This window comes from Acanthopagrus latus, chromosome 1, assembly GCF_904848185.1.
Source record: "Acanthopagrus latus isolate v.2019 chromosome 1, fAcaLat1.1, whole genome shotgun sequence".
NCBI lineage: Eukaryota > Metazoa > Chordata > Actinopteri > Spariformes > Sparidae > Acanthopagrus > Acanthopagrus latus.
In genome coordinates, this window is record NC_051039.1 from 8411162 (window position 1) to 8428041 (window position 16880).

The 16880-nt window shown below is 42.4% G+C and overlaps 1 protein-coding gene across 9 annotated transcripts in view; it reads left to right on the top strand.

Moving 5' to 3' along the window:
* Window positions 1-16880, top strand: part of fat1a (FAT atypical cadherin 1a) — a 75164-nt gene that overhangs the window by 45538 nt on the left and 12746 nt on the right. For all 9 annotated transcript variants that reach the window (XR_005071567.1, XR_005071534.1, XM_037079084.1 and 6 more), the window contains 10 exons: window positions 233-508; window positions 796-1006; window positions 1599-5669; window positions 6304-6500; window positions 6600-6753; window positions 8008-8241; window positions 11521-11907; window positions 12798-13012; window positions 14292-14429; window positions 14645-14788. Coding sequence is in view for 7 of the 9 variants with exons in the window: in XM_037079084.1 (XP_036934979.1) it covers window positions 233-508; window positions 796-1006; window positions 1599-5669; window positions 6304-6500; window positions 6600-6753; window positions 8008-8241; window positions 11521-11907; window positions 12798-13012; window positions 14292-14429; window positions 14645-14788 (6027 nt within the window). In the remaining 2 variants the exon portion in view is untranslated. The remainder of the gene's footprint in view (window positions 1-232; window positions 509-795; window positions 1007-1598; window positions 5670-6303; window positions 6501-6599; window positions 6754-8007; window positions 8242-11520; window positions 11908-12797; window positions 13013-14291; window positions 14430-14644; window positions 14789-16880) is intronic.

The following is a 16880-nucleotide window of genomic DNA, read 5'->3' on the forward strand; positions in this document are numbered from 1 at the left end:
GTACATAAGTAAGTAAATCTAACCCCATCACATTCTACAAAAACCTGACACACTGCTTTAAAACTGTTCTCATTATGTTTTTTTCAACTGCCTCTGACACATGACAGTCCCCTAGTACATGATGACAAAATTAGAAAACATAATCATTATTTCACATAAATGATTTCTAATATGATTTAAGTCGAATTAAATCAATTCTATATTCACTTTGATTTACTTTTTTTTCCTATAGGTGCTTATCCGAGTCATTGACACCAATAACCACCGGCCAGAGTTCTCTCAGAATTGGTATGCAGTAAATGTCTCCGAAGACCAGCCAGCAGGGACTGAGGTCCTGCAGATCAGCGCCGTAGACAGAGACGAGAAGAACAAACTGACCTTTACACTCCTGAGCAGCACTGATCCCTTCAGCCTGAGGAAGTTCAGATTAGACCCAGGAACAGGCACTCTGTACACCGCTGAGCCACTGGATCATGAGACTATGCATCGCCACGTCCTCACCGTCATGGTATGACTCAATGACAGCTGACAATTCAACAATAGTCCGATGAATTATATTGTATTAAGTTACTACAAGTTTATTTTTGGAATTATTTGCTTCATTGTAAAATGACACATCCATGAAATTAAGATTAGCTTGTTTGTTTATGTACTTTTCAAAATATGAATAATTTGCTGTTTTATTATATTTCTGTTCAGGAATTAGTTGTCCCTTGAGGGCTCTCACGCTCTTGTCTGTCTCTGTTTTTTCTCTGCCCGCCTCTGTCTGTCGGGAACAACATTTTTCTTCTTTAGGTTCGAGACCAGGACATCCCAGTGAAAAGGAACCTTGTACGTGTGATTGTCAATGTGGATGACACCAATGACAATGCACCCTGGTTTATAGGCACACCTTACACTGGCCGTGTGTTTGAATCTGCAGCCGTAGGCTCAGCTGTGCTCCAGGTCACAGCTCTTGACAAAGATAAGGGCCCTAATGCAGAGATCACCTACAGCATTGAATCAGGTAAATACACAAAAAGGTTTCAGAAATGTCCTCGGTTTTTGTTTCGTTGCAGAAAGCTTTTGTGGTAAAGTAATGCAAATGTAATCAGCTCTTAAAAATGCGTCATCTTGAGTTCTGCTGCCCACTGGATCTTGATCATGAATGGAATACTTTACAAAGAGTAGGAGACTGTTGGAGACTTTGTGTAGAGGGTCTCCAAATACGTGGGAGATGAGCAAATCCCCCCTCAGAATTTCCCACGATGGCTTTCTCTGACAATAAGCTGTTATATTAGAACAAGAGGCATGCGGCTATTAGCTTTTTGCTTGAAAACATGCATATTTGAAATAGCTGAGATGACTTAATGTAATTGAATTGTGGCTTACTTTGGTTTGACTCAAACTGAGAGCTGACAAAGACTGGCTTTGGAAAGGCTAGGACATTTGTAATGTTGAAAAAGGAAAAAGAATGACATTACATATATTTAACGATCACAGCTTCATGACACACTACATGTGTTTTCATTTTTTTTATAAACTTTGGTTTTGCCGCATATTGCATGTCAGAATGAAAAATAGGCAAATTAATACATCTCTACTTCTCTATCTTACAGGAAACTTTGCAAATTCATTTGCCATCAACCCTGTTCTTGGGACAATTACAGTAGCCAAAGAGCTCGATCGCAGCAGCAAGACCCTGTATGAGCTCACTGTCAAGGCATCTGATAATGGAGTTTCTCCACTGTCAACCACAGCCACTGTGCAGATTGTGGTAACAGTTTCTGACAACGCAGCACCCAGATACAGTGAAAAGGAGTTTTCTGCTGAAATCAGTGAATCGGCCCATCCTGGAAGTTTTGTCAGCTTGGTCACTGCTGTCAGCCAGTCCTCTGTTTTCTATCAAATAAAAGATGGCAACATCAACAATGCATTTGATATAAATCCAAACTCAGGAGTGGTTGTGACCCAGAAAGTTTTAGATTATGAGACCACCCCTCAATACACGCTCATCATACAGGGCACCAACATGGCCGGACTTGCCAGCAACACAACGCTTCTGATTCACGTAAAGGATGAAAATGACAATGCTCCAGTCTTCCTCCAGAGGGAATTCAAAGGCATAATCAGCGAGTCAGCCCCCATCAACAGTGTTGTTCTGACTCATGAAAACTCCCCTTTTGTCATTCGTGCGTCTGACGCTGATTGTGACCAGAATGCCATGCTCATCTATCAAATTGTCGAACCTTTTGCGCATAATTATTTCGCCATTGACTCAAGCACGGGAGCCATCAGAATCACAACAGCTTTGGATTATGAACAGAGGAGTGTTTTCCGCTTCACAGTCCAGGTCCATGATCTAGGAATGCCACGCCTGTTTGCAGAGACGGCAGCCAATGTGACCATTGAAGTAATTGATGTTAATGACTGTTCTCCAGTTTTTAGCCAAGAACTGTACGAGAGAAACGTCATAGTGCCAACATACAAAGGAGTGCAAGTTATTAAGGTCAATGCTACAGACTCAGACTCTGGGCCTAACTCCAAACTTCTCTTCTCCATATCTGAGGGAAATATCGGTGATAAATTTAAAATGGATCCAATCACAGGCATAATCTCTATTCAGAACGTCACACAGCTTAGGAGCAGATATGAATTAAAGGTGCGGGTTTCTGATGGAAGATTTGCCGCCGTTGCTACAGTAAAGATACATGTGAAGGAAAACAAGGAGAGTAAACTAAAATTTACCAAGGAGTCCTACAAAGCCTCCGTCCAAGAAAACTCTTCTGAGAAGAAAACACTAGCAGTCATTGCTGCTGTTGGGAACCAAGTGAATGAGCCATTGTTTTACCAAATTTTGAACCCTGACAGCAAATTTGAAATCAGTCGCACATCTGGAGTAATCTCAACCACTGGGATACCATTCGATCGCGAAACACAGGACCAATTTGATATAGTTGTTGAGGTCACCAGAGAGGACAGATCTGAAGATGGGGCTCATGTACTTGTAACCGTGACAGTGGAAGATGTGAATGACAACAAGCCAATGTTTGTTAACCTTCCGTATCATGCCCTGGTCCAGATGGATGCAGAGGAAGGCCAGATCATCCGGCAAGTCACAGCCATGGACAAAGATATGGGCCAGAATGCAGATATCCGTTATGAGCTTAAAGAACAAGCGCACTTTGAAATTAGCCGCCCTGGTGAAATCTTCCTCAAAAAGAAATTTGAGATGGAGTCGCTTAACACGGACTTTGTCATTGTTGTTATTGCAAGGGATAATGGAGATCCGGCACTCTCAGCAGAAATCGAAGTGCCAGTAACAGTTGTGAACAAAGCAATGCCTGTGTTCGAGAAGGCCTTTTACAGCATTGAAATCCCTGAAAACATTCAGTTACACACACCTGTGCTTCATGTACAAGCCAATGATTCTGAAGGCCCTCGTATTGTGTACACAATCTCTGAGGGCGATCCTTTCAAGCAATTCTCCATTGATTTCAACACAGGTGTAATTCATGTTATTCAGCCGTTGGACTTTGAGACACATCCGGCTTACAAGTTAAACGTTAGAGCCACAGATTCTTTGACGGGAGCGCACTCTGAAGTGTTTGTGGATATCATACTGGAAGATGTAAATGACAACACCCCAGTGTTCCTGTCAAAGGCCTACTATGCCAATATTTCAGAGGCTTCTGTCATCGGTACACCCATTTTGCAAGTTGATGCCAAAGACTCTGATACTGGCAATAACCAAGAAGTGTTCTTTCAGTTGGTTGAGGAAAAGGGGAAGAGTTCTGATTATTTCACTATCGACCGTGACACAGGAATAATCTCCACAGCTCAAGTTCTTGATCATGAGGAGATTCAGCAACACAAGTTGAGAGTCCGTGTTGTGGACGGAGGAGTCCCAGCCCTCTCTAGTGATGCCATTGTGACGATTGACGTTACTGACCTGAATGACAACGCTCCCATATTTACAGAGCACACTTACAAAGCTAGTGTTAGTGAATTGGCCCCACGTGGACACTTCATCACCCAGGTCCAGGCATCGGATGCTGATAGCTCAGACCAAGATAACTTGGAGTTCTCGATAAAATCTGGTAATGAGGAGATGAACTTTTCTGTAGACAAACGTACGGGAGCCATTGTCATTTCCAACCACCGCAGACCACATATGCAACCTCAGTACAACCTCAATGTGTCAGTATCCGACGGTGTATTCAGAAGCTCAGCTCTCGTCATAGTAACAGTTATTGGTGCCAACTTCCACAACCCCACCTTCTCTCAGGTGGACTATGTGGTCGAACTTGTTGAGAACTCACCTGTTGGTACTTTGGTAGCAGAAGCAAAGGCGACAGATGACGATGAAGGTATTTACGGGCACATAACATACCAGATTGTCAATGACTTTGCAAAAGACAAGTTCTCTGTCAATGAAAACGGAGAGATTTTCACTCTAGAGAGCCTTGATCGTGAGAATAACGCCGAAAAGGTTATTCCTATTTCTCTCATAGGTAAAGATGGCGGTGGGAAAGTAGGCTTTTGTGTTGTCAATGTCATTCTCACAGATGTCAATGACAATGCCCCACAATTCAGGGCAGCTGAGTACAAAGCCACCATTGCATCAAATGCCCCAAGGGGAACCTCTGTGGTGAAAATTGCGGCTTCAGACATGGATGAGGGAAGCAATGCTGACATTGAATATTCAATTGAAGCAGATGTTGAAAATGTGGAGGAGAACTTTGAAATCCACCCAACCTCTGGGGTCATTGTAACCAAAGAGAGTCTCATTGGACTTGAAAATGAGCTCTATGCATTCTTTGTCAGGGCGAAGGATACTGGGAATCCACCCAAACATTCTGTTGTACAGGTTTACATCAGGATTGTTGCACCAGAGACTCCAATTCCCAAATTCACTGAAGCACATTACCGCTACACAATTGCTGAAGACCTTCCTATTGGCACAGAAATCGATGTAATTCAGGCAGAGAGTGAGCAACCAGTGCTCTACAGCCTCGTCAAGGGCAACACTCCCGAGAGCAATGAAGACGAAGTGTTTGTTCTAGACAGAGACAGTGGAACCTTAAAGCTTCAGAAAAGCCTCGACCATGAGACAACCAAATGGTACCAACTCACTTTACTTTCCCAAACCAAACATGAGAACTATGACCTAGTTTCGTCTGTCAATGTAAACATCCAAGTGAAAGATCTTAATGACAACAAACCTGTCTTCGAGTCCGACCCTTATGAGGCTGTCATTGTGGAAAACCTTCCAAGTGGGACTCAAGTGATCCAAGTCAAAGCCAACGACCAAGACTCTGGAACCAACGGCCATGTCATTTACAGCCTCGACCCCAAGCAGAACTCCCAGGAGATCTCTGAGCTGTTTGCTGTTAATAGTGAAACTGGATGGGTGACAACCTTAAAAGAGCTTGATCGTGAAAAGATGGACAAATACACAATCGCTGTCCTAGCAACAGACCAAGGCGACAAAGTACAACATGTTACTGGCACCAGGGTGGAGGTAACAGTCGCTGATGTGAACGACAACCCGCCACGCTTCACCGCAGAGATCTACAAAGGCACAGTCAGCGAAGATGACCCTCCTCCCAGCGGGGTGATCGCCATCCTCAGCACCACAGATGATGATTCTGAGGACATCAATAAACAAGTGAACTACTTCATCACAGGTGGGCGTTTATTATTTTGTAAAGTAGATAATTAGTAAGCCCAGAGAGTTTACTCTCTACTCCTTTGTGTAACAGTTTTTCATAAACAGAGCTTAGGGGGGATTATCCATTTATGCCACTTAATATGATGATAATATCTCATCTTTGAAACATTACACAGTCCTATTATCTGTTAGGAGTCTAAGTTATCGCCTAATCTGCTGAAGCTCAAGGCAAATATTTAGGTCATCAAAATACAGAAATGTATAATTAGCTGAATAATGCTTTGAAATGGATGGGGGAAAAATACTTCCTCTGGTGCTAATTAGCAAGTGTGAATAAGTTGTCCAAGTCTGGAAAATATGATGAGGAAGCAGAAACCAGCACTGTCATCATTTCATGTACATTTTTTGTAGTTTCTTTGTCTGCAAGGTTGCTTGTGTACTAGACATGTTTGATTACGACGTGAGGATTTGCTTTGTCAGCTAGTGATGAGCTGTAATTAAGAGTTACTGATTGATATTTAGTCAAATGTAGTTGAATATTCAGGACAGATCCCTATCCTTGTGTCTTTTTAATGACTCAGGCTATTTCCTGCTCTCCTGCCCCTGAGTTGTTGTTCTGAAGTGCTGTATTTCTTTCTAACACTAAACAGGAGGGGACCCACTCGGCCAATTTGCCATCGAACACATTCAGAATGAATGGAAGGTCTCTGTCAGAAAGCCTCTGGACCGTGAAGAGAGGGACAATTATCTCCTTAACATTACCGCCAGCGATGGCATCTTCACTGCCAAAGCCACTGTGGAGGTCAAGGTGTTGGATGCCAATGACAACAGCCCTGTATGCGAAAAGGTAAAGTCACAGCATTCAGTTTGATGTTCGCTTTTCATCCTGGTACTCTATTCAATTTCTTTCCCACTTTAATTTTATTCTTATTCCATCCCTCCCCAGACCCTGTACAGCGAGAGTCTCCCAGAGAACTCCCCTGTCGGCAGGCTCATCTTGCAGGCCTCTGCTACGGACGCTGACATCCGCTCAAACGCCCAGATCTCTTATGAGCTCCAGGGAGTTGGCTCTGAATGGTTCATCATTGACTCTGAAACAGGTGTTTATCTGCATATACTGTATCTGTGTCATTATTTTTTGTCAGTATAAAATAGTAATATATGAACGTGTGCGTATATATACATATTTTTGCCGACAGTTATTGAGTCAGATTATGTTCCAGTTGTGTTGCAGGTTATTCTAGATATGAAGGAGCAGGAGTATGTGGAACACTCATGTTAAAGTCTCCCACGAATCACTCTTGGGCTTCTGCTTCAAGCCACAAAATCAAAAAGGCAGCTCAGCATGACAGCAGTCTTACATTCTGCATTCCAAGATTTGAGAATTGTTATCCCTCTGCACAATGTTACTGACTTTTTTATTAGTGGTCCTATGTGTGCGTCTGAATCATTATCAGCAGTGGCAGAGTTGAGCATGTTTTCTTGTGCCCGGTTATTATTTACTTATTTATTTTCAAAAGAGCCAAGAACATTTCCCCACAGGGCGGCTGAAAGACCCACAGTGGCACCAAAATACAGAGTTGCACACTCAAATTGAATTTATGACTGCGATACTTCTTGCCTGCAAATGATTTCTTTTAGGGGACCCCTCTTAAATCAGACATTGCGTCTGGTTGCCAGGGTGAAAAACATAAGAAATAACAGGATGAAAAGACAGTTCATCATCATCCAAATGATTTTAAAATAAATTCAAAATAAAGGCACAAAACAAGTAGATCTAAACAGCCATACCAGACATCTGCAGCTGTGTCGAATCCAGGGGAAGACAGTAAGACAACAAAACCATCCAGCTGTCTTTTGGCAAGCCTCAATATTGAGTTTCCAGCAGCGGCGCTACTGTTATTGGGTGGGAATGTTTTTTTTGTTTTTGTTTTTTTTCTTCTTCTGTGCAGACAAGTGGGGTTATTGCAGATGAGGGTTGCCAAGAGGCTCTGGAGTTTTCCAGAGAGGTTGTGGTAACGCTGGCTGCCTCACATCCCAGGACAAGCTGCTTTTAGCCGCCAACTCTGATGGGTTCCTTCATCAGGCCGCTCACTTTGCCATTTTCTTGCTCCTGCTGGGCTCCAGTTACTTATTTTTCCGCCTCTTGTTTCTCTTTAAAGCCATTAGATGTTTGGATGCTTTGTACTTGGTTAGCAGACATCAGAGGGGGGTTACAGTGCTTTAAAGTAAATAAAGTTTGTCCTCACAAGCATAATTTTTTGCTTATACTGATTTTATGCCTTCTCTGTAAATTCAGTGTTTTTACGTTGTTCTTTAATAGCTAATCAGTGTGTGTTCTGTCTCACCATTAGGGGAGTTGAGGACCTTACAGCTCCTGGACCGAGAGGAAAAGGACGAGTACGTGTTCAAAATGCGAGCAGTGGACGGAGGAGGGCGGTACTGCGAGGCTGACATCCACATCACTGTGGAGGACGTCAACGACAACCTGCCACAGTTCTCATCGGATCCTTACACCATCACAGTCTTCGAGAACACAGAGACGGGCACATACGTGGCAAAACTGTTGGCAAACGATGATGATGCTGGTGAGAAACAATTTTTCCATGACTGTATTAAAAAAAACAATCAGACAATGTACAGTGAGGAAGCTGGATCTATTATTTACTAGACTGGATTCATTATCCCTTATCCCAGAGCCTGTAAATGGGAAATCTTTTGAGCACTGCCCTGTTTGAAAAATCTGCAGCACTTAGAGCTGTAATATCATTGCCACAGTGCAGTGGATAAATAATGAAATATTAAAACTATGTTTAAAATAAACAGAGCTCTTGCTGAGGCAATGTAAAATTAATTACTGGTACAATACACTCAAAACTGCCAGAACTGTATGCTTAAAATGCAATTAATGGCTAATATACAAAGCAAACAAAGGCGTAACTTAAGGTCATAAAACAAAAGCAGCACAAGATACATTTAGAAGGGTTTTAGGCATTCTTGTGCATGTGCATCTCTGCTAATGCAGAGGTTATTATCCCTCCTTTATTCAACTGCATTACACTAAATGGCAAGAGGGAGGGATAACAAATGTGGATTTTCATGAATGATCAAGCCCTCAAATTAAAAGCTCCATTACACTCTAATGAAATTCTTCTCTCTTCAAGCTGAATTCTCAAAAGGGCCTGATTGCAATTTTCCATTTGCCTGGTGCAAACCCACAGGGCCACATATTTATCTGAGGCGTCTTCACCTTTCAGCAAGCACTGCAAACCCCTGAGAGGCTGGCATGTGGATAAGAATGAGAACTTAAACCACACAGTTAAACAATGATTTAAGCTCCTTGAGACTTTATCCAGGAAGCCGTCGGACCTGCTGCCACTGATCACACCTTTAGTTAAGCTGGGCAGGACATTCTTGCTTGAAGAACCGTTTCAGCCTGTTCCCTCGTCAAAGGATCAACGCCCTCTCTTTCTATTCCACATTTGCGGTCCCTCCTTTTTGGCTGGACTGACAGCTTGACAGAATGAAAAGGGAAGGTAGAATTGGGTCGCTCGGAGTGTAACGCTAAACGGTGTAAGGAAAGGGCTGGTATTAAGACATTTCTTCCCTGAGGCTTTGCTGGCACAAAATTTGCCTCAAATCTTAAATATCAAGGATAAGGATAGTTGAAGGAGAGGTGGAGAAAAAGGTGCTCCCTGCAGTTTAGCCAGCGGCAATAATTATTTAGAGTTACACTGAGTGAAAGCAGCAGGGAATTTCATTAGTATTTCTCTCACGTGTTCCCATATCGTACACACAGAGAGTTCTCTTTTTGTTTTTTGTATTTTTGTATTTGGATGCAAGCTTACACCGCAGTCGGCACGTCCCAAGCAAAATGTACAGTACAAGAAAAAATAGGCGTTGTAGCTTTGACCCAGTTCACTGTGACTGCAGTTAAATGTCTTTGCAGCCAACCATCAAAATCTTAAGCCTACTGTAACCCTGCTCCGAAGAGAAAACAGTTGCCTTATCCTCCATCGATATCTGACTTCATACCTCTGCAAGAACTCTTGGAGAATCTTGGCGCTGGCCGTTGTGTGCCACAGCCTCTATGATCTGCCTGCCCATTTCGCTTGAAATATGTTTGATACTTGCCCACATTGCTGCTCTTCAGTTCAGCCTGCTGCTACAATCTCTGAAAGGCAGCACTTATCAGTGTGGAATGGTTATGAACCAGACAGACACAACAGACCCAAACTGTTACCCTTGATCTTTGATAAACTAAAGCTATGCGAGTACACATTCCTTCTTTGATTCTGGTTTGTCCTCTATCGCTCTGCCTGGACCCGAGTGTCGTCTCTCTCTCGTCTGTCCTGCCTCGCTGTGTTATTTATTTTTCTCCTTCGATTTCTCATGTTTCTCCAGTGTGGAGGAATTTAATCATTTTCTGCTTGGTCCACCTTGGTCCTGTGCCAGGTTCATACAAGTTCTCATCAAAGTTGCCTCCAATAATGTAGAGATGTATTAAAGTACCAGCTGTCCTCAAACTGAAGTCTGTCTGTGGATCAGTGTGGAGTAGGCATGTTTGCTTTCAGCATATGCAGAGATTTACATGAATGAAGGTGCTGTAGATCGTTGTCTTTAACATAGGGCTGTTTGATTTATCAATCTACTGATCATTTCCTTGAATAATTACCTCTGCCAGGGAGGTTATGTTTTCACGCGGGTCTGATGGTTTGACTGTTTGTCAGCAGGAATACAAAAAATAAAAAAAGAACGCTGAACAGACTTCCACAAAACTTGGATGCAGGATGTTTGTCAGTCCAGAATAGTCCCCATTAACTCAGTTTGTGAGATATGATGTATTTCAACATTTTTGTATAAATTCTCAGGGGATAATACATTCAAAAAAATCAGCCATGTCTGGTATCTATGAGTGAGTACCATCCTAAATCTGGTGATCTTAAATGATGGTTAAGCAGTTACGGGTGGTTTAATGGGAATTTTCTTACTTGTTTTGTCCATTAAAGCAGCAAAAATACCCACTTCAATTTTTGGCTGCCCAGAAACCTAATACAATCTTCTTTTCTTGTTCAGCCGTCTGTCCGAAGCGCAAAGAGATTAAGTTTACCATCATTTATGGCAAAGAAGTCGCCAATTAATTTTCTATTTACTTTGATATTGAACACTCCAGCCTTGGCAGCGAGATGACCAGGTAATCATAAACATATGGGCACGAGGCAATGTAGCCAATCGAGATTCTGCACAATTCACTTAACCACCAATTGTCTCAAGGATGATGAGATCAGATAAAAGTGATGGGAAACCATATAAGCAGGGCTCCCTGTGGTAGTCTCTCCAGAATGATAATGAGATCCACGGAGGATGGGGGCACTTACCTGATAAATGGGAATATAATAGCGTATTCCAAATGGGGGCCACCTGCAGAAAGGCTTTATGATTATTATTGTGATCCGTCTCTGTCTTGTTGCTGGGAGCGTCTTGCTAGTGGGAGGACATGAGTTATGAGGACGGCATGGATTGGACGTTTACAGCTCCTGTTTATCAGTGGCTGTGTGAGAGATGGATGTTTTGGAATGAGAATAGAAGGTGACGACTTCAATCATTCAAGAATCAATACATCAATATAAGAATCAATATGCTTGTTCACGCCCTGTGCTCAAATAGGTATTTCTGTTTATGTGGCTATCAATCTTATTGGTGAGGACAACATTTTTTTACCAGCTTAATTGCTGAGATGTGTGTAGTAGGACATCAACAGACTGTCAGTCTGACAGATGCCACATCGTAACCAAGAGGAATGATTATCAAAATCCCAAAAATGATGTTGCTAAAACCCCTGAATTGTTCTTTGTCCATCATTCCAGGTCTTAACAGCGACATCCTCTACGCATTGCTCGATTCTGCTGATGGGTTTTTCTCAATTGACGAGCACACCGGTGTCATAAGCCTGGAGCGTCCCCTGGACCGCGAGGTGCAGGCTGCATACGAGCTGAAGGCCCTCGCCACTGACCAGGGCTCTCCACGTCTCTCCACGGTGTGCCAGGTGGTGATCTCCGTCCTGGACATCAACGATAATCCTCCAGTGTTTGAGCACCGCGAGTACACAGCTACCGTGTCTGAAGATGTGACGGTGGGCACACAGTTGCTTAGAGTGCAGGCAGCCAGCCGGGACACTGAGGCCAACGGAGAGATCTCTTACAGCATCATCAGCGGGAATGAGCATGGCATGTTCAGCGTGGACCCACGCACTGGTATGTGGTCTTTTAGCTTTGCTTTCCTTGTCCTAATTGCTTTTCTTGTCCTACTTCTAATCCAATTATATTTGATATTGAGTTCTTATAAAACCTAAGTTAATTTTACCAAATCATATTAACTTAATCTGTCACTAATGGGAACCCAGTGAGTTTTTGACCACTGGGTCTCTGTTTTGTTGATATCTTTTACACACACAGGCATGTAGAGTTGCCCATATTTGGCCGGTAAAGACGCATAGCAGTGTGCCAACAAAGGCACAGAAGAAAAAGGCTGCTAGCAAGCAAACATGAATGTGTACAGTGCACAACCTAATATTTTCAAAAAGTGTTTCATGAGGAATGGAATGCCTCCATGGTGTTTCTTATTATTCAAGGATTAACGCAGTACACATTGTTGTGTTTCCAAAAGACACGATAAACAGGAAGAGCATCATTAAGAAATCCCAGACATCTAAGAACTCACTTCAAACTGTTCAACCATCACTGACTTTAATTTGAGTTTCAGAAACTGCACATTAATTTGTCTCAACAAACAAATAGGATACTGCTCTGTTGTTTAGCTGCAAGCGGCAATGCAAGTTTAAGGAGCCTGAGCAAAGCATTAAAACTTTGAATTTCAAATGTGAGCAAATGACGGATGAAGATATGAGAGTATCAGGTGCGTGTTCGGTTTATAACTCCAGTTATAAACCACTTAAGTTCTCGCAGGATCCGATAAGGAATGAGTTACAGCATTTAACCCATCTGCAAAAAGGGCTGCATATACAACAAGCACATTGATTTCAATATATACAGATGAAATATGGGTACTAGTAACTGTACATTGCTGTAACATGACACCAGCTCTCTGTACCTCGCTTGACTTTCTGCTGTCTTTTTGTCCTCAGGCGACATCTTTGTGATTGAGCCGTTGGACTACGAGGTCTCCCATGAATACTACATCACCATCGAGGCTACAGATGGCGGCTCACCACCGCTCAGTGACATGGCCACTGTGAACATCAACCTGACTGATGTCAATGACAACGGACCTGCCTTCAGCCAGGACGTCTACACAGCCGTCGTCAGCGAGGACACCGAGCTGGGAAAGACTGTGATGACGGTGAGAATACACATCCCATCTTTAGGGTCATGTTTACTTACAGTAGGTGTTCGTTGGGTGGTAACAGCAGATTGTCACTATAAATCTGTGTGCGGGGTGAAAGACTGTTTTCATCACTTTCTCTTAATCATCCTTCAATCAGTCACCTTCTCACTCAGTTGTTCATTTACTCCCTCACAGCTTCTCCTCTCTGCCCATTACTCACTTCATATGCTATTGAATATCTGCACCTGTGGCAAATCACCATCTGGTGGCACAGCTAAATTAGGACCAATGCTCTTCATGCTCACTGCACCCCTGCTCTCGTGCATTATCTGACACACATGCTCAAGCAGTTTAATTGAAAGGCATTTGACTCATTAAGCCCCCCCCCCCAAGATAAGGCATTTTCTGCCTTTTGCATATTACATTTTCACTCCATCCATATCTCTTTCTCCACCCTGCCCTCATGAAAGATCCCTGCTTATGGCCATTTATCTGTGTGTCTAATGTACCTGAATGTAAATTATCTGTCAGAAAATTAGATTTTAATACCTGCCATTGTCTCAGACTTGTAAATCTTCTCCGTCCGCTGATTTCCCCGGGGATCCCTTTCAATACATGATGGTTGGTTGGTTTTAAGACTGTGCGTGTGCCAGTGTATCTGTGTGTGTGTTGACGGATGGTGTGCAGGAGAAAGAAAAGGTTGTATGCATCTGTATGATGTTGCAATATTAAGGTTGCAAGTAATGATTATTAATTATGATTAATCATTCTGTTGTTTTATCTATACAGAGACAGAAAATAACCAATTCCACTTTCTCATCTGACACCTTATGATGTCTTCTTTTTGTCCAAACCCGAAAATATTCTGTATTCTATTACAGTGAAGAGAGAATAAGACTATGGTGGAACTAGAACAAGAAAATGTTCCTTGAAAAAAACACTCACAATCATGAGTAGTTGTAATAACATCCTAATTTAGTAAGAGTCTAACTCTCATAAACCTGGTTGATTTGTCTTATGGGTCTGTTTTTTTTAGCAGTCCACCAACACTGAAATCCTGATGGTGCATTAAAATTCACGATTGTTTTGACTCACCCATCAGCTTTGACTAGCAGAGCTGAAAAAAGAAAAAGATAATTAAGATAAAAAGATAAAGATAATTGTGTTTATTTAGGACTGCAGTGATCTCAGCAAGAGGCTGATTAAGAACAAGTTTTTTTGACCTTTCATTGTCAGTAGAAGCCACCTTTGAGGAGTGTCGACTGATCTTTTTTTTTTTTTTTTGATTTTTCAGGTCTTTGCTGAGGATTTGGACGGGCCCTCTTATGATCACGTCCGGTACTCCATCGTAGACGGTAACCAAGGCAGCCCATTCGTCATCGATGCGGTCAGAGGAGAGCTGAAAGTTGCTCGCCAGCTGGACAGAGAGAGAGTAAGAGAAACAGCAGACACAATGCTGACTATACAGATAGAGTTTAATCCACCGAGCAACTAATTGCCCTCAATGCAAAATCCAATCGGAGTCATGTCATGCCTAATAGGGAAGCTTGTTTACTGATCTCTTCAGCATTATTGCTTACTAAAGCAGCTTTCCTATGTATGGTAATTCTCTCTCTCTGTCTCTCTGTGTCTCTCTTTCTTTGTTAGACTTCAGGATACACTCTGATGGTGGTGGCCTCAGACAATGGGGTGCCTCCTCTCTCCAGCAGCGCCATGATCAACATCGACATCTCGGACGTCAACGACAACCCACCAGTTTTCTCCCAGGCCAACTACAGCCTCATCATCCAGGTGAGCCAGGGGAGGGTCAGTTGGAGACGGCTGATTAGAGGAGAGGATGAGAATAAGGTGTATGGGAAGGGAAAAAGAGAGGGGGGGGTGCACGGGGGATTGCAGTGGACACAGAGAGGGATTAACAGGGAGGAATAATGGGAGACTGTGCGACTAGAATGTCAAGAAGCAAGTCTGTGGATGGAGCAAGTACAGAGGTAAGGACAAGGAGGAAAGAGGGGAGGGTGAGGGAATTGCAAGACAGAGGCTGCATCTTAAGCATAAGAATGCAGATAGGGATGTGAGCAAAAGTCTTTAAGGCGGGAGTGGTGAAGAGAAGGAATGTGCAAGATACTAAGCTGGTAATGGATGGTTGACTGGGAAAGGAAAGTGTGTAACAATGAGAAGAAGATGCACCTGTATTTATGGGAGATCAAAAAAGGAAAGAAATAATGATTCCAAAGGGAAGACAGAGGATGATTCATTTCCAATGTTCCTGTCTGAGGCGGCGCTGTACACACACGCAGCTCAAGCACTTTCGGCTGAAACCTTTTTTTCTTTTTTTTACTCACTGTGGAGCCCTGATCAAAGCAAGGCAAAAATTCACACTCAAACGGAACACGAACCAAAAAAGAAGCAGTACACATACTGTGCACGCCACCAGGATTATCCAGAGTTTTTTTTTCAACGCGGGAGAACAAAAAGTGAGTTCTGAGTCAGGACATGAAAGAGTCAACAGAAGGGACAGATCTGAAGCTCATTCAGGGACACCAAAGACAAAGTGACATGTTGCCTTTTACTGGAACTCATCAGATGCTGAGCCACAACATTCTGGACCTGGACAACTGACAAATACCGGCAGCAGATTAAGAACAGCAGAAGAAGACATCGGTCATAGCTTTGTCCCAATCTTCAAAGCAGCTACAATCAGTATTTTTATCAGGCTGTCACAGTATCAGATTTTCACTATATGATTATCACGGCAGACAGAATTCACAAAAAAGATAATAATCAATGATAGCTACAGAAAAGAAAAGAAAAAAAAACTCAGTCATATCCATATCCTGACTATTCATATCTTTAACTTCGTTTATTCGGTGTCTTTTTAAAATTAAAAAAAAAAAGGTGTAGGGAGGTGGAGCGGTGCTTCATAGCCGCACACTCTGCCAAAATAAGAATGCGAAGAAACAAAAAATGATTTAAGAGGCGATGTATTATTTACACAATATAATCATGTGTATTTTTAACATAGTATCCATACTTATTTGTAAACATCTATCATCAATTTTGTCATATCACACAACCCCTTATTTTTAACAAAGGATCAAATTGCTATGTGTGATGTAATGGGTGCTGATCACAGTGAAGAACCCTCAGATGATTATTACCCGTCTTCCAGCTCATTGTTTTTGTATCCTGGTCCTCAACTTTACTGTTTCTGTTCACTAATACTGCTGCCTGTTTTTTAATTAATCTACCCAACTACGTTACCAGATGGCAGTATGTCAATGTTCACGATGTGTTAAAGCTGCCTTCAAGTGGCCTAAAAAATCTGTTTACTGCAGTCTTAATCAAAGCCTGTAGAATCATGGATGTGGTCTCTGTGAAAAGAGGTGAAGCGAGGTGGAGCTGAGCAGGGCCGAATGAAGCCTGGTTGCTGACAGCTAGCCAGACTGCTGATGGCTAGCTATCACTCAAAGTGGCCATACCCGTAATTAATGTATTTGCACATTTAAGCTTTAATATAATTTAAACAAGAAGTTAGAAACCTCCAGTACAGTTGTCATGAATGAGTAAAAAAACATGTTTCTGCTGTAATGTCACGTGGCCATATGAGGAACTACAGTTTTGTTTGCTAGCCTGCCATTGAGGTTGCCCCTTGCACCTCTTTTTATTTTTTGATTAAGAAAAGTAGTTTAAGTTATTAGTAATCAAGTTTAAATAGCTTCAGTAGAACATGTTGTCCTTTCAGTAGCCATTGCATTCCCTCCCCTGATGTGGGTGCATGTGTGAACTTCTGAAAAACATTACCATGTCAAACATCATAGAACTGAAGAGCTTCAAACATGGTAGAAGTTAAGAGCATCAGGAGAGCCACCTCCTCTCACCACAA